At 38.9% G+C, this 23,560-nt stretch overlaps 1 protein-coding gene across 5 annotated transcripts in view; it reads left to right on the top strand.

The window, feature by feature from the left end:
• Positions 1-23,560, top strand: part of PTPRZ1 (protein tyrosine phosphatase receptor type Z1) — a 173,227-nt gene that overhangs the window by 134,467 nt on the left and 15,200 nt on the right. For 3 of the 5 annotated variants that reach the window (XM_036425438.2, XM_045576350.1, XM_045576346.1), the window contains 8 exons: positions 4,173-4,264; positions 7,288-7,373; positions 10,802-10,822; positions 10,990-11,086; positions 14,798-14,880; positions 16,356-16,490; positions 17,050-17,184; positions 19,826-19,989. In XM_036425438.2, the coding sequence (XP_036281331.1) occupies positions 4,173-4,264; positions 7,288-7,373; positions 10,802-10,822; positions 10,990-11,086; positions 14,798-14,880; positions 16,356-16,490; positions 17,050-17,184; positions 19,826-19,989 (813 nt within the window). The remainder of the gene's footprint in view (positions 1-4,172; positions 4,265-7,287; positions 7,374-10,801; positions 10,823-10,989; positions 11,087-14,797; positions 14,881-16,355; positions 16,491-17,049; positions 17,185-19,825; positions 19,990-23,560) is intronic. The other 2 variants (XM_045576337.1, XM_045576354.1) reach the window with 1 other exon arrangement.

The raw sequence follows: 23,560 nt of genomic DNA on the forward strand, positions 1-23,560 counted from the left end.
AAAAACACCACCAAATTTATATTCAACAAAACAGCATTCATTAAAAGCAGTATAGAGAAGAACTTGCCATGGACACATTGTTTTGACTGGGGGGAGTGGGAAGAAAAGCATTTTGAATTCTCTCTTCATCATAAAGATAAGTGTGCAGGCCCTTGAGGGGAGCTACCAGCCCAGAATAGAGGCCTCCCAGTACCATGCTGCCTTTTAAGTAGAATGTCACTTCTTAAGTATGATTATCTAGTAGCAATATACAAATGCCCTTCATCCAAATATTTTAATACTTCCCACTTATAAGCTTTTTTGTATGATTTTCCTCCTTACAAGATTCTTTTGCTAAAAAAAAAAGTAGAGTTGGTATTTACCCAGATACTATAGTGAACATTAGCAACATGTTAAACCTCAGTACCAGTGTATTTTTAATTTATCTTTTTTGTTGTATGAGATGCTATCTTCTTTCCATTTTCTCGGAGACAAGCTCTTTCTATTTGTCCTTCCATTCATCCACCCATGCATTTATCTTTCTCTAGCTATATACTCCACCTCTCCCTCCCAAATGCTTTGAGATTTTTAAGTTATCCCATTTGGGGCTTGAGTAGATTAGAGACTTTAAAATGCAGCTGTAAACTAATTTATGATTGGTGGATTTACTTGCTCCTGGAAATCCATCTAATCTTTTAATGTTTAACACCTATTATACTCCGGGCACTATATTTAGAGTTGAGTCTACATAAATCCCATCTTTAAATATATATGGCACAAAATAAACATATTGCAAAATAATTACTCTAACCACCAACTAAGAAGAGAATTTAAAATAAAATAATGGAGAATAATGTCCAGTGAGGTGGAGGTCAGGGTTAACTAGGCACATTTTTGAAATCAAGTAAAGGTGATTGTGATTGGAAGTTTGCGTTAGGTGCAGTGGGAACAGAGAAACTGAATGCTAGAATCTGCTCAGACAGCCAGGGGTTGTTTTCCCAGGGAAGATGCTGCTGAGCATCTCGAAGAAGGACAGCGCTTGCCTGGCATCTCAGTAAGAGAGGCATTTGACCAGAAGGAGGACAATGTTTACAGCTGGGAGGAGAAATACTGAGTTCGGACAGACAAGGGCAGGTTCAATGATCTGTAACTTGTTAGTATTATTAGAGTAGAAATGTCAAAACAGGTGAGGACCATAGGTAGATAGGGTATACATGTTATAAGATACCGGGTACCATAATCTAAAGGTCTGTAACATACAGAACTAGAGCCAGTGTGTTAAAGGAATAGGGAGACTGAGTTCCGGTTTGATACAAGTATGATTTCAACAGTAAGAGGCACAGCAGGGGGACAGGAAGGCCTGCCTTTGGTGCCATTTGGAGGCACTTAGAAGGGAATGAGCTTTGAAGTAGGAGGAGGAAAAAAATTTCTAGAAGCTAAAGATAACACAAAGAAGTGAGCTCCTTGTTACGGAAGGCATTCAGACTGGGCCTTCTTTCTGTGTCAAAGATGCTGCAGAAGAGATTCTTGTATCAGCTGCTATATTGCTCTGTCTCTTCACGCATCCTATAGCTTTAAGACTCGTTGAAAAATGAATACAAACCCTTTTACCTGCTTGTGTAACCTTATTTTAGAGGAATGAAAGAGATTGTATTCTGTGATCATAAAAGCAAGTGTCTAACCCAGTTTCAGAATAGGCTACATCTGTGGTTGCAAAGATAAGCCAAACTTTCCTGGGGTTTCTGCTCCAGTCTGCTTTCAATTCTATTCAAATGTGGTCTTTTAATAGGATGGTTTCTTTATTGATTGACTGATTGGTTGATTTGAGAGAGAGAAACATCAATTTGTTGTTCCACTTTTTTATGCATTCATTGGTTGCTCTTTATATGTGCCCTGACCAGGGATCAAACCCAAAACCTTGCTGTATTGAGGCAATTTTCTAACCAACTGAGTTATCCAGCTAGAGTTAAGGGATGGTTTCTTTATCATAAGACCTACTAGAGGCCAGGTGCACAGATTCGTGCACCGCTGGGGTTCCTCCACCTGTCCTGGGGGATCAGGCCAAAACTGGCTCTGACATCCCCCCAAGGGGTTCTAGAATGTGAGAGGGTTCAGGCCAGGCCAAGAGACTCCACCGGTGCACAATCAGGGCTGGGGAGGGACCATGGAGAGATCCAGTCTTGCCCAGTCCCAATCAGCCAGACCCCAGCAGCAAGCTAATTTACTGGTCGGAGCATCTGCCCCTTGGTGGTCAGTGTGTGTCATAGTGACTGGTGGAACAGTCAAACAAATGGTCATGCACTTAGCATATTAGGTTTTTATTATATAGGATGGCCCTCATCCCTCCCTCCATTCCTCACTGATCTGCCGTATCTACTCCACTTTCCAGATGTGAACAGGATCCTTTTGTCATCTGATTCTACATCCACTCATTTTCCTTTTGTACCACCTGTTCGGTTTTTAAGGCATTCTTGTGTTCTCTCCATTATCTATGCTCTCACAGGTTTCATTATCAAAGACATAGCAGCATTGCAGCAGAGGGCTAGGTTTTGCTATGCACATCATTGCTTTTGAATTATTTTTCTTGTGACATGAAGGTTACAAATAAACTATATAATGTTATGTGACTCATACTGATAGCAATGAATTCATTGAACAAATATCTGAGGGCCCCTACACATGCCAGACCTGTTCTTAGCACTGAGAACTAACACTGCACTGATTAAGACAAAGTACTTTGCCTTCATGGGATTTACAATACATTCTGATGAGGGGAGACCAGCTAAAAATATATAAGGCAAATGAACAGATACATAAATAGGCAATCACGCAGAGCTAAGTGCCACAAAGCAAAGGGCAAAGAATAGGAAGTTAGTGGGCTAGGCTGGTATCTTTAGTTAGTATGGTCAGAGAAGGACTCTCAGAGGAAGTGGCTTTTGGGCCAATGCAAAACTGATGGGAAAGAGGAAGGTGGCCAGAGGGAACAGCAAGAGCCAAGGGCTTGGGATGGTACTAACAGGGCCTCCTCCAGGGAGAAAGAGGGGAGCCAGGAGAACTAGAGCCCACTGGGTAAGGGAAAGTGTTATAGGTGATGAGAGAATTGAAGTAGGCAGGGGACCAAATCATGAAGGGTCTTCTGTCTTTCCTGAAATACTTGAATGCCATTCTATTGGGAAGCCATTGAAGAATTTATGCAGAGAACTGATTACTGAAACAATGTAGGTGTGTCATGGAAGAACAAATGTTGTGTTCGAGTTCATTAGGATAAATATCTTGTAGCTTGATGCTTTTAAATGGAAAGTGAGATTGGCATTTTCTCACATAGATATTTCTATTTAAGCTTAACCACTCATGAGTAATACTTCAAATAAATTAAATGACCCACATCAAAGAGTGTCATTAGCAGTTTTAATTATCTAAGTTTTGAAATGAAGCGTGTTTTGCATTCATTTATAGCAGCAGTTGGTTCTTTGCTCTTCTCAGTAGTTTGTAGTGTGCTCTTACCAGATGTTACACTTATTATCTGAATGGAAATAGGTTCAGGTGACATTGTAGGTTATAGTTACCGTTGATTCCAAATATGTTTATTCTCAAAACCCTCATCAACAAGGCCAGCATCTGTTGGGAAGAAAATCACCCCTATTTTTGGTTATATGCTCATTATTTCCTCACTTTGTTCTGTTATCAGTGCATTATCATACAGTATAAAACTGACTTCTTTTTTTCATCAAAATGTTACCACTGTGGAATTTTATTTCTATGTGATCATAGCTTGCTGCCTTTTGCTAGCAGCTGACTGGGCTTTGCAGGTCTTGGTCACTGAAATATTGAGTGAAAATAGCTTTGGACAAGCTGTTTTCCACTGAGGTCCTGTCCAAGGTAGAAACAGTGGAAGAGTAACTAAGGTGTTAAGACATTCTACCTCAGCCAAGCTACAACTTCAACTACAACTTCAAATACCACCACTACTTACAGCAAGTCTGATATGCACTTGCTCTTCTGCATCTGGTACCTAAAACTGAGATAAATTTGGAGGCCATAAATTGCTCCAATACTTTGTGTTTTATAAAATAAATACAGATGCCCCCTTATGTTTTGTTTCTGATGATTTCTGTCATGACTTTGAGGCAGCGCAGAAATTGTCTCATTCTCTGAGGCAGCTGGTAGTTTAAATTGCTTTCTTTCCTTTCCAGGAAGTGCTTCCAGACTGCACACTTTTACTTGGAGGACAGTACTTCCCCCAGAGTGATATCCACACCTCCAACGCCTATCTTTCCAGTTGCAGGTAACAGCTTAACGTATGACCACTAGGAGCTGGTTGATGTTGAATGAAAAGCAAAATGTTGGAAGGGTTGTCCTTACTGTACTTTGCAAATGCATATAATATACTTTCATAAACATTTGTGTTGTCCAAAATATGTATTACATCATGTATCAGACACTCAGTTGTTTAACTTGTTCTCAGAGATTTTGAACATTCTTAACCATACACATGATGTGGGAAAATAGTTTATAATTATTCAGATGTACTATGTTAAAGAGCATAAGCATTTACAGCAATAGCGTATTAGTTAAGAATAATGCTGAGTTTTGGTCCTTTCAGCTTCTTTTCATGCAAACCTAAACAAAAACAAAAAACGGACTAAACCAGTGCAGTAGGGTGGATAGGACAAAATAACAAAAACGAGGAGAACCTTTAGTTCTTTCTGACCATCTGCATTTGTGTGGGGAAAGGTTTCTTAACTGTTAGAAAAAAAATCAACGGCTTTTATCAGAACTTGCCTAATTAACACTATGCAAGAATCAGCCAGTGTCATTGAAGACACCCATTGACCCTTGAGTTCACACTATGACTACATTCCCAGACACCTATTTTATTACCATTGTACTACCTCTCAGCATGAAAGAGGTAACAAACAAGGAATTGTCTGGAAATGTGTGACCTATGGAAGAAGCACAGATAGAAGGTGGGATAAGGACATGGAAAGTCATCAAGTCAGGGAAAACAAGAGGAAAAATTCATCCACGTGGCCATTTTACAGAAGCCTCTTTTAAATTTTCTGGGACTACATACATACATATATCTATTACTGCTAAAGACACAAGTTCCACCTGGTATTATCTTCTGAAATCTCATGATTTAAAAAATGGAAAAAAGAGAAGCATTTTCTTTGTAACTTTTAACAGACATAGGAATTCGACATCTTTGGCTGTTTTCCACCTTTCATCAACTCTGTCTTTAATCCGCTATTGTTTTTTTTAAAAAAATATATTTTATTGATTTTGTACAGAGAGGAAGGGAGAGAGAGAGCTAGAAACATCGATGAGAGAAAGTCATCGATCAGTTGCCTCTTGCATACCCCCTACTGGGGATATGCCCGCAACCAAGGTACATGGCCTTGACCGGAATCAAACCCGGGTCCCTTCAGTTCCCAAACCGACGCTCTATCCATTGAGCCAAACCAGTCTCGGCCCGCTACTGTTTTATTTATATTTAACTCATTGTATTAAACTACTGTGTATTTATGTTAGTGTAGCATAGTGGTCTGCAAACTTATTAGTCAACAGAGCCAAACATCAACAGTACAAATTTATTTTGAGAGCCGAAAACCAACTTCTGCGGATGGGCCAAGAAGTTTCAATCGCACTATACGTGTGCGCCCTCACGTGGTATTTTGTGGAAGAGCCACATTCAAGGGGCCAAAGAGCCGCAAATGGCTTGTGAGCCACAATTTGCCAGCCACTGGTACAGCACAATTTCTCATGGACATATAAGGGATTTTGAGACTTTCAGTTTTGTTATCTATTGCATTTTGATCCCCTTCACTTTCAAACATACCTCTTTTACATGTCCTGTTAGCCTGGGTATGCAAATTAACCATAATATTATCCAAAGTCCAGCATAAGCTATTACTGTATTAACAAAGAGTTAATCCAAGATCAGGACCTTGTTTAGGAAATCCAAAACCCCTGTTCTGCTTCTCAGAATAGTGATCAAGGGATCTCCTCTTTTTTCCCTGCTCAGCTCTCAAAAATGCACTCTTGATCACCCAAACGTGTGCATTTTCATATGAAATCTGAAAATAAAAAGATATTTGGGTCTCATTTGCAGACCAATTCATAAAAGCAATCAGCAAAATAGCAAAATTTTAAATAAAAAGTAGTCCGTGTGCTTGTGCACAGAGGTTACCTGTGCAGGATAGCATCGGTGGATTTGAAGGATCTTTAGTAAAGAACCAACAATTTTGATGCCACAAATTATTTCTGTTTCCTTATCTGCTTATAAAAGCTACTTGCAGGCAAGATCCTCCAGGAGGTGTGAAGGTGGAGTTACACCTTTGTCTAGAGTTTCTTAAACTTAACTGGCTAATTCAATGTTAGTATTCAGGTATACTCATCTAAGAGAGAGAACAGATGGATTCTAATTTTTTTTAATCAATCAATTCTTGGTAATTGAGGCTTAAAAATATTAAATGTCCTGGATGCTTGAACAGCTGTTGATGTAAATAACTGTTTCCAGTGAAATGTGTTTGATGTTTCCTTGTCAGAGAAATCACTTGTGAAATTGCATGCTGTGAACTAGTAATGTGTTTAATCGAAGAAAGTCTTTCCAGGAATAAAAATAGAGCCAGTTGAAATAATTTGGCCTCTTCACAATTAACTCACAGATATGATAACTTTGTTTTCATAGTATATTCAACTTAAAATTCTTGATATACTACAGATTAAAAGTCCCAAAGATTTTTTATATCATTTTCAATGAATAGTCTGCATATAAGTCTTCTCTATTACATAGAAAATAAAGGAAAAATGTTTTCAACTGTAAAAAAATCTTACTATTTAACTGTAACACAGTGAGCCATACAATTTTTTAAAAACTGAAATTGCACTATATATCATGTCCGTGGTAAAATTGAAAGTATATTGTTTCTGCATTTTCCCCTAGAATTTACATGCAACTCATAGCCATGTTAAAGAAAGTTGGCCATAAAGAGTTGCAGTTCGCTGATAAGAAGTGAGGCTTTGGTGGTATTTATCATTTAACATTGAAAATGAACTCTTCTCTCTTTGGAATATAAAAGGAAAAAGAGATTCTTCATCTAATCAGAATTCTAAAATGCAGATTATGGTAAATAGTAAATATAGAAAACATTGGCAATTGTTGCTAAAGGTTTCATTGAGGTTATAAGAATAATTGAATTTTGAAGTTCTTTTAGGAGAAGGCTCCTAGTAAATCTTTATAATAGGAGGCACATTCATGTAAGTTGAATCATCCTTTCCAACCTCATTTTTTTTTTATTCATTTAGATGATGTCGGAGCAATTCCAATAAAACACTTTCCAAAGCATGTTGCAGACTTACATGCAAGTAGTGGGTTTACCGAAGAGTTCGAGGTACGATTTTACTACGTCTATGTTAAGTAATAGGGAAAATGGCAAATTTAAACGATTCAGCAGTAGACTATTTTTTTACCTAATAACATTGAAAACATTTTCACTTCTAGTAAGAATATTAGTTCAATATATGTGTTTAGGAGATGTGTTATGATTATCATATAATTTAGAAAATTGGTTTTCCATTTTAAAAAGCCATGTTGTGCTAATAAAAAAAATTAAAAAAAAAAAACAAAACATAGTTAATATTGGCACATAAAATACAGAAATCTAGCATTCTTTTTAAAAATAATAGGCATTAGTAACACTGATTCCTTTTAATTTTCTAAATTATATAAATTACCCTAAATGACTAAATTATTTTTTTAAATATATTTTAATGATTTTTCACAGAGAGGAAGAGAGAGGGATAGAGAGTTAGAAACATCGATGAGAGAGAATCATCAATCAGCTGCCTTTTGAACACCCCCTACTGGGGATGTGCCCACAACCAAGGTACATGCCCTTGACCGGAATTGAACCTGGGACCTTTCAGTCCACAGGCCAACGCTCTATCCACTGAGCCAAACTGGTTTCAGCTAAATGACTAAATTTTATGCTTCTCAGCCAAAGTATATACAAAAAGTTAATTATAAACATCATGGCAGTGTAAATGCATGACATTTATTAAACAGATATAATAAATATTATACAAAGTGACATCCCAATTTCTCAAAAAAATACACTTAAAAGCATTTAAAATTTATAATCAATGAAAATTTTTCTAGTAATATCTTTTAAAATACTCCTAGATAGATGAGACAGATAATTTGCTGTGAATTTATCATGACCCATTGAACTATCAGTTTATAGACTTTTTAAAATAGGGTCACCTATCCTACTTTCAGCCTTCACCCAACTCCAGAAGTTATTTGCTCTTATTACATTACTGGTGACATCAGTTTCCATAGAAGTGAATTAATAACTAAAATAGCAGGGCTGGGATTCAAAACTAAGGATCTTCAGTGCCCCCTCCTTTCCCTCTAGGGGGCATCAGGTGGCTTTTCTGTCTCTGCTGAATACCCCAGTGCTCTAAGGACTTCCTCCCTCTTTTTTTTTTTTTTTTAATAATATATGTTTTTATTGATTTGAGAGAGGAAAGGATAGGGAGAGAGAGAGATAGAAACATCAATGATGAGAGAGAATCATTGATTGGCTGCTTCCTGCACACCCCACACTGGGGATCCGGCCCACAACCCAGGCATGTACCCTGACCGGGAATCGAACTGTGGCCTCCCTAGTTCATAGGACAGTGCTCAGCCACTGAGCCATGCCTGCCAGGCTAAGGGCCTCCCTTTTTAAAGCACTTTCAGCTCTGCTCCTGCCCAGAGGGTGTGCCACTCTCTCCATTGCGCCCAGCAACTGCTTCCCAGGAGTCACGCCAGCCAAGGTGCACTGAGGGAAGGTGCCACAGATCAGAAAGCTTTAAGAAATCAAAAGAAATTGAAATGAAAAGTGATGTTGTTTCACTAAATTTAAAATAGGCAATTCACCAGATCTTAAAAGAAAATTAAGCCATGGCTACTGAATAAGAAATCAGTGTGAGATAATGACTAGGTAAAGTGGAATAATATAAAGAATTACATATTTTATTTATTTATTTTTTAAATATATTTTATTGATTTTGTACAGAGAGGAAGGGAGAGAGATAGAGAGTTAGAAACATCGATGAGAGAGTCATCGATCAGTTGCCTCTTGCACACCCCCTACTGGGGATATGCCCGCAACCAAGGTACATGCCCTTGACCGGAATCGAACCCGGGTCCCTTCAGTCCCCAAGCCGACGCTCTATCCATTGAGCTAAACCGGTCCCGGCAAGAATTACATATTTTAAACGTCAAATTAGTTGTTCTTACTTATGTATTTTCCGGCGTATAAGACGATCCCCTAATTATTATTATTATTTTTTTTTACAGTTAAAACATAGGTTTAGACCTATATTCACTGTATAAGACTACCCCCACTTCCGAGTTTGCAGGCTTTTTATGCAGGCAAATTATACATGTTCTGTACCTGAAGCTACACTGTGTTCTAGTAAAAAGCCTGCTCAGATTGGCCAGAGTCAGAGAGGCGGTCTATTAAAAAAAGAACTGGTGTTGCCTCGGAAGTGGGTCTTATACAGCGAATATAGTCCTAAACCTATGTTTTAACTGTAAAATTAGGGGGTCGCCTTATACGCTGGAAAATACGGTAACAGAGGTTACCGAGTGGTACCCATGATACCTCATAGGAACTGCCAGGCACACCTCAAACAAAATTGTAATTGAAAGAGGGAGAATGTGCCAAAGATAAGTCTGATTCTCCAAATGTGAAAAACCATCAAGAAAAAATAGACAATTTATAATAAAGTTGCTGATAGCATATGGGCAAGAGCAGGTTTATTGCTTTCACAACTAAATAATCATTTTGAATATTACTATGCTATTGTAATAATGAAATTAATAGCCTCAAGAATGTGTTTTTTAATTCCATTGCTTTTAACTCACAGTTTGAGTCAAGAAAGAAAACTTTTCATTAACTTAATAATTAGCTTAGTAACTAATAATGTTATACTTTTTAAATATTAAATTGTTTTTAAATCTAGAGTCAGAATGACTTGCTGCAAAAAAAGACATTAAAAGCTTACTTGGAGAGAGGCTGGGCCATTTGTGATTAATCAGGTTCATATTGGGGTTATATACTTTCTCAAAAAAGTATAAGGCTTTCATGTTATTATTTTAACATTAAATAATTATTAATTTCAAACTCATATAATTAGAAAATATCTCTGAAAAAAATTTTAGCTCATTTTTAAAGTTAATTTACAGAAGTAATTTTCTGTACCCATTAAAGTTTAAATTAAAAAGAGTCGGTGTATAGAAAGTAATGCTATCTAAATTTTTGTTTCAAAAAATATATGATAAAAAGTTTTTGGAGATTTTTAATATTTTGTAACCCTAAATCTATTTCAAACCACCTAATAGGAAGTGTTTTATTCTTTAAAATTACACAAACAAAAATATGTATCACTAATTCAGTTTCAAATAGTGCTACAGTGATCAAATAGCATTATATTTGGTTATTAGCAAATCTAACTAATATGACAAAATGTGTCCTCAAATAGATGGGTTTCCTCATCTGAATTTTTTTAAAAACCATCATATTATCGTACCACTGTCCTTTTTTAAAATGTTTATTTTTCCTTTCACATAATTTTAAAGTTCCAAATCGTTAGAAATTTTGATTTGCATGTGACATGTTTGAAACATTCTGTTTTGTATTTGATAAATGTATTTATTGCATGATCATAGTTTTCCATTGTAAACCTAATATGAACACTTTTTTTTCTCATTTGTCGTGTGCTGTGGAATTTGATTTCTTTACTTATTTGGCATTCATTCCCTCATTAGACACTGAAAGAGTTTTACCAGGTAAGGCATTATTATTTCACTGCATTTTCTCTTAGCCAAGAACTAGTTGTAACATGCTAAAATTTTTTTAGATAGACTATTTTTGTTTGTTTTGTCTTCATTATATTTTAAGGCCCTTTCTCTGAAAGGACACGTGTGAAAATGTTGCACGTACAATTTCTTTTCAGGAAGTGCAGAGCTGTACTGTTGACTTAGGTATCACGGCAGACAGCTCCAACCACCCAGACAACAAGCACAAGAACCGATACGTAAATATCGTTGCCTGTAAGTATGTCCTTCACTCAGCTCTGACTTGGTTACCATTGTCATTGCTATGCCCTTAAACAATGTCCTCAAGTCTTCTCAGCAGCCCTATGGTCGCTGTTGCCGAACCTTTATGTCAGGGAATAAGACGTGTTAGATAATAGATCGAATTTATCTCTATGATTTAAATGCATTTTGCCATTTAGGACACATGTTTCTTTTATTTTTTAAAATTTATCTTTATTGTTGAAAGTATTACTATTGTCTGTGTCCATGGGCTGTGCGTATATGCACATAAATTTTTTGATTAACCTCGTCCCACCCCCCACCTCCCACTTCCCTGTTTCTTTTAAATAAAACAAACTCATTTTAATCCAGTCCTTTCCTCAGGTCCCATTGACTATAAATCTATTCTTACGGTTTCTGTCATTATTTATACTGGTACTAGAGGCCTGGTGCACGAATTTGTACATGGGTGGGGTCCCTGCAGGAATTGGCCAAAACCCCAGTCCAACACCACCTGCAGCTCCTACCTACCACTCTAGCTCATCCTGGCCCCACTGTGCCTGCTTGCACCCAATCAGTCCCTATCAGGAGAGGCTTGAGCTGCTATAGCAGTGCTTGCCAGCCATGAGCCCTGTGTCTGGTGCCCTCTCAAGGGGAGTGGCCTATGGGATCAGGCTGAAACCAGCACTCTGACATCACCCAAAGGGTCCCAGATTGCAAGAGGGCATAGGCCAGGCTGAGGGACCCCACTGGTGTATGATCAGGCCAAGAAGGGACCACAGGAGGGTTCCAGGATGTGTCCAGCCCATCTCACTTAGACCCTATCTACCAGACGCTACAGGTCAAAGCATCTGCCCCCTGGTGGTCAGTGCACATCATAGCAACTGGTCAACCAGTTGACTGCCCCCTGGTGGTCAGTACACCCCTGGTGGTCAGTACATGTCATAGCGAGTGGTTGAGCAGCCTGAGCATATCATTAGCCTATTATGCTTTGATTGGTTGTTCAGTTGTTCTACTGTTCAGTCTATTTGCATATTACCTTTTTATTATATAGGAATTCTATGGTCCTATTTGTATTTGAGATCTACTTACTATTATGTTAATTTATTAACCAAGGTATATTTTCTTTGGACTTTATTTTTTCTTCCACTCTTTCCTCCCTGTCTTGCCATTCTTCCTGGGGTCTTGTAAAGGGTTAGTTGGATTCTTTCTTTCCCTTTATTTTCTTAGTTATGTTTCTCTTTTTCTTCTCAATAACTCTTTTCCGTAATGCAAGTTTACCTCTTTTTTTCCTATGAAATTACCATCTTTCTTCTGTTGTTGATTTTTAAATTGAAGTATAATTGACATATACAACATTATATTAGTTTCAGGTATAAACCTGAAGATGCAACACTTGTATATATCACCTCTTGCTTATATCTCTTTCCTCTGATTTTCTCCTATATTCCCTCTCCTCCATCTCTTGCAATCCATCTTCATCCCCCTTCCTGAATCTCTACTTACATTCTTTCGTATATATTCCATGTGCTTCCCTAGATCCATATGAACATAGTATTACCGGCCTGGTTATTTAAATACTGGTTCCAGCCTTGTTTCTGGAGGCCAATGAAACTGCACTCGCCTCCCTTTGTTACTACTTTTTTTCTAAATAGTTTGCATAGATCCTGCCTGTCTCCCCATGGGGCTTACACCAGTGTTTATTTTTTTAGTAGAAGGTCCCCCTTCATGTTTCTCCTCCTCAACTGAAGCAACTGTCTGGCTGCACACAAAAACTCACTGCTGCTTGGAGAGGGTGAAGTTGTTAAACTATTCCCTTTACCAGCTAAATAGAAAATGCCCAGCGGGTAACTAAGAAAAAGATGGAGATGAACATTTGTTGAACAACTCCTATGTGCCTGGCACTGTAAAAACATCATTTTGTTTAGCCTGAGACTATTTGGATCAGTGGATAGAGTATCAGTCTGTGGACTGAAGAGTCCTGGGTTCGATTCCATTCTGGGGCACATACCTCGGCTGCAGACTCCTCCAAGGCCCAGGCCCTGGTCGGGGCATGTGCAGGAGGCAGCCAATCGGTGTTTTCTCTGACATCAATATTTCTGCCTTTCCCTCTCTCTTCCACTCTCTCTCAAAATCAATGGAAAAATATCCTCAGGTGAGGATTAAAAAAAAACAACCACCACCACAAAACATTATTTTGTTTAATTCCTGAAACAATCTGGCAAGATAGGTAATTAACAGTCCTGCTTTAGAGATGGAGAAAAACAACTCGGAAAATTTAGCCAGTAACATCCATCGAAATATATTAGAACAAAAGTACAAAAATCGGTGAACCTGCCTCACACCCTTCGTTCCATTGCCGTACATTATTTCTGCTTATATCCCTGCGCCTGTGTGAGCAGCTGTCATCACAGAAGCATTAATATCGCTGAAGATCTCTAAATCTTGTCACTGATTGGTCTGTACTCACTTCTTTACCCTTGAAAAGAATAGTCTGCCCTGTGAAACTACCATGTTTTCTTCCGTTAACATTTTTCTTTCTTATTCTGTAGTTCTCCCAAATAGTTTCTCTGCAGAAATGCAGCTAATCCCACACACTTCATTTCAATATATTTCAATATTTAAATTGCCACAGTACACAGTGTGGAAGTCACTATGGCTTTCATGGACAAGGCAGGATCCACGTCTGTTGTTGGGCAACCTTTCTTCTGCCTCCTTTTGCAGGAGTTTCCTCTTTGAGGTTCTTCCCTTGATAGAGCTGTTTGCTGTAACTGTTACAGAAGTCCAGAAAGAAAAACCAGCAATGCTTCAAGAGTTTGGAGTCACACTTTAATATACACCAGTAGGCTTAGAGAAAAATGAAGTCAAATTCTAAGCAGAGCAAACAAGCAGAATTTTTTCTTTTTATTAAAGAGCCAACCCTATGTGTGTTTAGTGGTTATCTCGCTGGAAGCATGTGGCTTTGAAAACAACACCACAGTTGTATCTAATTAAAAAATGCATCCGGCATGGTATGAGAGTATGGGCGTATCTAGTCTCTGGCCTACAAGGTCAGACAGCTAAGTTTATCTTCCTCATTATTCAAGCAGGCTAGAAAGCTAAGTTATTTTTTCCAGAATAAAGGGCCGTCAGAAAAATAGCAGAGAATTTCAAACAATGGTTTTACAAAATAGGGGTTAGCCTTCTCATAACCATTCACAGATGCCTCCTAGGTCCCTTGTGCTTCATTCTCTACTTTCCTTCCTCCCTCAGCCTCACCTTCAGAGCATTCATACAGCCATCCTTCCTCAGCTTCCTGAGACCCCATCACTCTTCTCTCCCTTCAGTGGCTCCTCCCAGTTCACAGCCCAGGATCCACCTTTAGACACCTATCTAAGATGTCAAGTGCATATTTCAATCTCTACGAAAATGTTTATCATCCCAAACCAATACAGGTTCTTCCTTCATACCTCCCTACTACTTTGTACCTCTCTCAACGCCTCAGCCTTCTACATGTGTGCATGTCCATTCTTATCTTCTACATTAGAAAACTTGAAGTCAGAAGCTCTTGTTATTTTTATATTTATCTTTGTCATCTCTGGAGTCCCCAAAAGCCTGCTATAGTAAATTACATCGCATTGATTCTAATTATACTTGACAAATTATTACATAAATAGAAAGAACCTTTATGCTGAAAAGTAATCCATGCTACAATGAAATTTTTTTTTTTTTTTTTTTTTTTTACAGATGACCATAGTAGGGTTAAGCTGGCACAACTTGCTGAAAAAGATGGCAAACTGACTGATTACATCAATGCCAATTATGTTGATGTAAGCATGCTTTAAATGAAATGTTATAGAAGTTATATTAAAGTAAGAATTTATTGTGCCACTTACTAGTATTTAATACATGTTATATGATCGATAATAAATACAAATCAGTGGTGAGAGATTTCCCTGTTTAAAGGATTTCAGACTGAATAACAGTCCAGCTCATAAATATGGTTTTCTTCTAGATGTGTGAGGGATTCAGGCTGAGAATGTATACTCAGGGTAGGATGGATGGATAGATAGATAGCTGGAAAGATAGATAGGTAAGTAGATAGATGATAGATGATAAATAGGTGGTAGATAGATAGATAATAGATGATGATAGATGATAGATAGATGATAGAGAGAGAGAGAGAGAGAGAGAGAGAGAGAGAGAGAGAGAGAGAGAGAGAGAGAGAGAGAGAGAGAGAGAGAAGGGACTTAGGGAGGTTTATAACCCCTTCAATATGAGGGGCAGGACCAGTGCTTATTTTACATGTCCCAGACCTCCTGGCACAATGCTGTGTAGATAGCAGATGATCAATAAATCCTTACTGAAAAACTCCCAAGGTGGTTCTGGCTAAAAGTGATTACTCCTAACCAGTTATCAATCTTCATAACCTTGGGCTTCCCTCAGGACACTAGCTTTGTAGGACCTGTTAGAGCTCCTCAGGGACTAACTTAATTGGTTTTTCACTGTGGTCAACGGAATGTCAGTGGAGCTCCGTTATTCTCCTGACAATGAGCTCTCAGTCTTGCTGCCTTCATGTTTATGCTGCGTGGAACACTGAATTCAAAGATGTGAGCACCAAATATAAGTACACAGTGGGTTTGTTGTAAGCAACCACTTCTTGCTTCCAGATAAGGCAATAGGTATGTCATATGAAACATGGGGCTGGGAGTCAGCACTACCTGTTTTGCATCCAGGTCTGCCACTGGCTAGCTGTGGGAGCTTGGAAAGCCACTTAACTCCTCTGAGCTCCAGTGTCCTTACCTTCAAATGAGGATGGTGCTTCCATTTAGCATGGAGCTTATGGATTAGAGTCAATGTCTGTAGAGCATCTTGGCCAGCAATGGGTGCTCACTGAAGCATAGTTATTAATCATTAACGTTGCTCAGTTCCACCAAGGAAAGGGTAAGGAGACACCAGAGGTTTCCTAACTGTTGTAAACAATTGAGTCCCAATACCTGGACCACATTTCAAAGCAGCACAATTAAGGACCAGATATTAAGCAAAGTCCATAGACTTAGAGTAAATTTACTTGGATTAAAGATGCACAGAATGGTACACCTCTTTTTCTACAAAAACATGTAGCTAAAGAAGAGTTGCTATATTTTTTTTAGTACTAATAAGTTTATCCAGCTTTGCAGGTTTATTTTTTTATGATTTTCTTTTATAGAAAAAAAAAATGTGCTGACCTAAAAATGTAAGTCTTAGATTGTTAAAAATGGCACGCAAATCAGTTAATAAGAAATGTTTTCATTTATTTCTTCAGGGTTACACCAGACCAAAAGCTTACATTGCTGCTCAAGGCCCCCTGAAGTGCACAGCCGAAGATTTCTGGAGAATGATATGGGAGCATAATGTGGAAGTCATCGTCATGATCACAAACCTCGTGGAGAAGGGAAGGGTATGTGGTAATCCCTATGGCATCCCCAAAGTAACAACCAGAGGCACTTCAAAGTGCTTTCATGGAGTCAGCTTTAGGAAGCAGCCAAAGATAGGAGAGCTCATCAGGATTCTTTTCCAGTGAATATGACAACTAAAGGAAAACTTAACATTTTAGGGCAGAAAGTTTCACTATTAATCCAGTTATCTGCTATTGAAATGCATTCTTTATAGTTTGGGGAAGATAAATGGAGCTCTTTGAGTAGCAATGTGGAGTGAAGCTGATTATAATTTAGAGGAGCTGTATTCCAGTGCTGGCCCTATGGTGACTAGATACATTCAGCCTCACTTTCCTCATCTGAAAAAGGGAAGTTTGGACCAGATAACTGCACTGTCCTTTTGCTTCTTTGATCTATCTCTGGTCTCCTCTTCAGCCAATCTGGTATCACTTAGAAAGGAAAGAAATATTTAGAATAGTGCGAGAGTCCATTCCTGTCACAGTCTCAGACCTTAAGGCACCCCTCTTACCAGTACATTGTGCATTGGATATGGAAAAAGCATCTTTACTTTCCCTTTTGCAGAGAAAATGTGACCAGTACTGGCCTGCTGATGGTAGTGAAGAGTACGGGAACTTTCTGGTCACTCAGAAGAGTGTTCAAATGCTTGCCTATTATACTGTGAGAAATTTTACCCTTAGAAACACAAAGATAAAAAAGGTGAGTCCATAAAGACATCTGGCCCATTTTCAAGTGAGTGGGTGGTATAAGGAAAATAGGGTAAAAATGTATAATAAAGACATTAAGTGCTCTTATTGGGTGTATTGTAATAAAATAAAACACGATAATTTCAAGAGTAACATCAAAAGTGCTTTATTCAAAGTAATGTCCATTGCTAGCTACATGTTTCCCCATCTTTCAGGTAATTTGTGGATACTGTCCTAATACAATACAAGAACTTTTCTTGTATTGAGGCAAACAATTCAGAGACCCAATTTTCTACTTCTTTGTATTTTGAAGTGCTGTTCAGAAAGTGTGTGTGCTATTGATCGGAACAAGTGGTAATCTGAAGGAGCAAGGTCTGGTGAATACAGTGGGTGGGTCAATACTTCCCAGCCAAGATCTTTTAACATGTCTTCAACTGATTTTAAAGTGTGTGATGGTGTGTCATCATGAAGCAAAATTACTTTGCCACGTCTTCTGGAACATTCTGGTTGTTTCATGACTAAAGCATTACTTGTTCAAATTGATTACTTGCTGTTGGTAGCGATCAGTATTAACAGTTTCACCTGGTTTTAGAAGCTTATAATACACCACACCTTCTTGATCCCACCAAACGCAAAGCATTATCTTCTTTCCAAAGTGATTTGGCCTTGCAGTCAATGTTGATGGTTGACCTGGATCACCCCATGATTTTGTGCATTTGGGATTCTCAAAATAAATCCACTTTTTGTCACCAGTCACAATTCAATGCAAAAAAAAAGTACTTTCTTTTGTGCCATTGAAGCAACATTTTACGAATGACTCTTTGGTTTTCCATTTGTCTTTTGTTCAGTTGATGTGGCACCCATTTTCCTTCCTTTAAAACCTTTCCCATTACTTGTAAACAATTGAAAACTGTTTGCTGAGCAACGTTTAATCTTTCTGCAAGTTGTTTTTGAGTTTGCCACACCTCTTCATCCAATAATGCTTGTAACTGTAGGTCCTCAAACTTTTTCGTTTGACCTGAACATCTTTGTCTTTCACATAGAAAAATATCATTTTTAAAGCATTTTAACCAGTGTTCACAAGTATCTTGAGATGGAGCATGTTCACCATAATTTTCCCGAGGTATTCAGCAGCACTTTTCTTCAAAATAAAGTAATGAATTAAAACTTCCAGCAAATGCTCCTTTTTTGGCACAAAATTCAACGTTTATAAGCATAAAAATATCTATGATGGTAACACGTTAAGCAAATTTGACATATGAAGTTTTGAAGCTTATTGTCAATACAACAAAATAGCATACATATCAAATCGCGCATATATATATCAACACATGTGTAACTCCATCTATTGAAAATAATCCGCATTAGCCAGTACACCTAGTATAGCTGCACCTCAATCCCAAAGTTTCTTCCAAGTCTCTAAATGCCAGCCTTGGCTTTAGAGCTAGATTGGACATAGTCCTGATGGTTGCAGTGGATTTGATGCACAAACAAAAATTCCTGCCCCCTTGATCACTGCACATCCAAATAGAAATAGTGGAGCATCAAGTTAAAGGAAGGGAAAAACAGAACAATGATGTAGTAATCAGAGAGGGAAATAGGAAGAGAGAGAGAGAGAGAGAGAGAGAGAGAGAGAGAGAGAGAGAGAGAGAGATTGACTGACTCCAGGGTGGAAATTCAGGCAGTGTCTGTGTTACAGACGGGAGAAGAATTCCTTCCTTCCTCTTTCAAAAACCTCAGTCTGCTCTTCAGGCCTTCATCTAATTGCATTAGGCCCACTCATATTTTGGAGCTTAACCTGCTTTACTTAAAGTCTATTAATTTAAATGTCAAACACATATAAAAATATCTTGGCAGAAACATCTGGTATGACTTGATGTTCGACTAAACCAGTGGTTGGCAAACTGCGGCTCACGAGCCACATGTGGCTTTTTGGCCCCTTGAGTTTTTAGCAAAGGCCAGCTTAGGAGTATCCTAATTAGGTTAATAACAATGTACCTACCTATATATCAATAGTTTAAGTTTTTGATAGATCCTCCTGGTTTGGAACTCAAGAGGCTAGAGGCCTGGCTAGCCTGGGAAGGGCTATGGAGCCTGTTCCCTTCCCGCCTCCTCCCCCTCCCCCCAACCCCTGCCTTATAGAAATACTTAATGGAAGGTCTGAGGCATTTTTGAAGAACGTAGAAAGAAGGTTTGAAGGCTAATTTGAAAGGTTTTGTGAAGGTTTGTGCATGTAAGGCACATGATTAGGGACCTAGGGACTTGGGATTCAGGGGCTTAGGGTATTTGGCAGGTGCTGATTGGTGGTTCAGTGCTCAGGAATGTCTGGGCTGTACGTGGAGTTTACATCATTCTCTGTCCATCAGTTGGAGGAAAGGAGGATCTATCCGTTTTTTAAAAATTGGCTCTCAAAAGAAATTTCAGTCGTACTGTTGATACTTGGCTCTGTTGACTAATGAGTTTGCTAACCACTGGACTAAACCACAGGCCACTACAGCCTGGCCAAGTGAACACCTAAGATCAGCCACCACAAACAACAGTGTGCACATTTTCTTCATTACAGGCTGATGACATCCAGCTATGAACCCTAAGCCGCTTTAGAGTCCCATGTGATTTGTATGTATTCCTGTGATTGGCTGTCTGGTCTCTTCCAGGGCTCCCAGAAAGGAAGGCCCAGTGGGCGCGTGGTCACGCAGTACCACTACACGCAGTGGCCCGACATGGGAGTGCCAGAATACTCACTGCCCGTGCTGACCTTCGTGAGAAAGGCGTCCCAGGCCAAGCGCTATGCGGTGGGGCCCGTGGTTGTCCATTGCAGGTGAGTCCCGGAGATGGGTTTCTAACCCGTAGACTTGCTTATGCTGATGACAAGGGAATCAGTGGAACCAAGATTTTGCCAAAATGGGAATGATTTCATGAAGTGTTTTGAAACCGGACAGCCAGTTGGTCCAGGCTGCCGGTCACTACTTGAGTCAATTCAGCAGTGACAGGGTTGAATCATATATGAGTGTTTATTCCAATGAGAGCAGCAAGTCATCCACAAAAATCTGCTCTGCAGCCCCCCTAAACCAGTTGCTTATATAGGACAGGACAAAGATTGCACGGAGAAGTAGGGATTACAGGTATAGGGAAGTAGTTAATTCAGGCTGGGGTGAGACCTTTGTTTGGGCAGCAAGGTGGTTCATCTTGTCATTCTTGAATGAGAATGGACCACATTCCACGGTTGACTCCCAGGTCCTGGGGGCATACAACTCCCAGCCAGGTCAGAATGTCCTTCCTTTAACCAACACAAGGCAATCATGGTTAACAGCTCATGATTAATATTTCCCATAACCATAGTGTTAATGTAAAACATTCAAACCTATAAAGAATTTGTGAGTTTATTGAGCCAAACTGTTGACAATTGCCAGGAAGCAGGATCTCAACAAATTGGGATAATGCTCTGGAGGATGGCAGTTCTTCAACTTGTTTTATACATTGCAATCAAAGGAGGAGACATAGGTGGGTTCCATGAACTCCATTAGTGATAGATTAGAGGTGGGAGAAAGCAAAAGAGGGGAGAGGGAGAGGCGGAACCTCTGGGATTGGATAAAAAATAAAATGATAGACACACACTTCTTTTACTTAGGTGGGTGCAGGATAGTTAACTGCAACAATTAACATGATAACAAAAACAATGAAGGAATTTGTGGTCTGTCCTGGCATTTGGCTGTGCCTTGAGGGTTCCGGAAAAAAAAAGGGAAGTTAAAATTTACCCTGACATTCCTTATCGGAGATTCCAAAAGACAATAGGCTCAGTTCAGGTAAAGACTGACCTTATCAGGGAAGAGGCTGGCATATGATGTGACTACCTACCACAACAACTTTAGTTAAAATTTAATTTCAGACCATCCTTGTGGTTACTTTAGGTCTTAGAATTTGCAAGACCGCTATGTAGGCCTTCCCTGAGCTTGTCAGATTAGCATGTGCCCCTTTTGTCCACAAGGGCTAGTCCCCTATATTCTATTTTTGCCCCTAACAGTTTCATGAGAGGAATGAAATTACATACAGGTTTTCAAAAATATTGATCACTAGGTAATCAATATGTCAGACTCACAATTTGATTACTAAATATTTCAAAGCATCAGGTATTGTTATAATGTTTATTATATCCTATTTGACTGTTGAATTTGGTTTCAACTTATTAACCATGTGAGGCAGGTGGAACAATATTTTGTACTTAAACAAACATTTATACAATACTAGAGGCCCAGCACACGAATTCGTGCACAGATGGGGTCCCTCAGCCTGGCTGGCAATCTGGGCCAATCAGGGCCATCTAGCCCAGTCCTGATTGGGTGCCGATTGGGGCCAGCCATTTGGGGAGAGGGACCATGGGGGGTTGGCTGGCCACAGGAACTTGGCTGTGGGAATACACTGACCACCAGGGCAGCTCCTGCATTGATTGTCTGCCCCCTTGTGGTCAGTGCGAATCAGAGAAACTGGTTGACTGGTCAATTGGCTGGTCATAACAGTTGCTTAGGCTTTTATATATATATTGTAGATAATGGCATGAGATAAAAATGTTTGAGAAGCAACCCCTGTTCCTAGGACTTAATAATCTATTATAGATGGTTTGTTTTGTTTTGTTTTAATCCTCACCCAAGGACATGCTTAGAGAGAGGAGGGGATAGAGAAACATCTATCTGTTCCCTCCCATATACACCCTATTAGGATCATAGCTACAACACAGGTAGGTACCCTGACTGGGAACGGAACTGACAACCTTTGGTGCACAGGGCAATCAATGTTCAGTCAGCTGAGCCACATTGGCAGAGCTGTTGTAGAGTTATTATGCCAGGCTTACATTAGAGAAAACGAAGCACATGGAATGTGAGGAATTTAACAGAAGACTTTTTTTAAAAATATATTTTATTGATCTGTTACAGAGAGGAAGGGAAAGAGAGAGTTAGAAACATTGATCAGCTGCCTCCTGCACACCCCCTACAGGGGATGCACCCACAACCAAGGTACATGCTCTTGACTGGAATTGAACCTGGGACTATCCACTGAGCCAAACCAGTTTCAGCTTGACAGAATACTTTGAAGTTGTTTTAAAACAGTTTTGGATCTAAAACCCTTTTCTTATTTTCTTGAGTTCTCCCTAATATATCCTACTGAATGTGTTATCAATTCATCCTTGCCCAAGTCATTTTATTTCCAAGCCTGGATTGATGATAAGGACAAAATGATGTAACAGAGAAAGGAAACAACATTGGCGGTTCCAGGTGCTATTTTTCAGTTAAAATAAAAGAAGCAGTTAACCAATCCTGAGTGTTGACTCTCCACCAAGCTTTGTGATCACAGAAATCAAATCCCTCTCTGAGTGCAGTATTTTCATCAAAGCAATACCTGTGTTCTCATAGAAGCAAGCATTTTCCTTTGTTCTACAGCTTACCTGACATATTCTAATTACCTATCTCAGGAGTTCTCTTCAGACAAAGTTTGAGAGACCTATCTTGAGGTTTTTATCTGTTCGCCTGAAGATGAGGGAAACAGGAAGATGCAAGGAAAACAGCTCTGAAGGTCAGGAATTGTTTCCGAGCAAATGGAGAAAGACCAGGGTATTGTGCAGAGCAGGTGCCAATTTTCCTTTCTAGCACTTTCCACTTGTTGGAGCAGCTGAAAGGAATCCAGTCTATGAATTCTGTCCCTTCAGTAGAGTCTTTGAAGAAGTCAGTAGATAATGACCCTTTAGAAATGACTGAAGTTAAGCTTTATTCTTCACGCTCTCACTGAAATGATATTTTTCAGCTGCAAGCCTGATCAAATTCTTTTTCTTGTTAATGCGGAAATCTTTACAAATATCTCTCTTTGGCAATATAGACCCAGGGACCTTTCTTTTTTTTCTTTTTGTTCAGAATCTGGTGTCACTGATGCTTTTATTTTTCTCAGATTGTCTATTTATTATGCTCTGACAAATAATATTTTCACTGTGAAATACAAAATGAATAATAAATATACTTATTGAAAATAAAAATCCACAACAGAGCCCTCTCTGACTTGGCTCAATGGATAGTGCATCAGCCTGCAAACTGAAGGGTCTCGGGTTCAATTCCAGTCAAGGGCACATGTCTGGGTGTGGGCCAATCCCCAGTGTGGGGCATGCAGGAAGCAGTTTATTAATGATTCTCTCTCATCATTGATATTTCTATCTCTCTCTACCTCTCTCTTCTTCTCAGAAATCAATAAAAAAATTTTTTTTTAAATCTACATCAGAAATGGGTTGTTTTGCAGTTTGACTGGTAGCAAAAAAAAAAAAATGAATGGAAACTTTGTCATTTGAAGCATATGTTTAACAACTACTTACAGTTTTGGGTAGCTAATTATTCATTATGTGGCTCATTTGC

Source organism: Pipistrellus kuhlii, unplaced genomic scaffold (assembly GCF_014108245.1).
Source record: "Pipistrellus kuhlii isolate mPipKuh1 unplaced genomic scaffold, mPipKuh1.p scaffold_m20_p_10, whole genome shotgun sequence".
Taxonomy (NCBI): Eukaryota; Metazoa; Chordata; class Mammalia; order Chiroptera; family Vespertilionidae; genus Pipistrellus; species Pipistrellus kuhlii.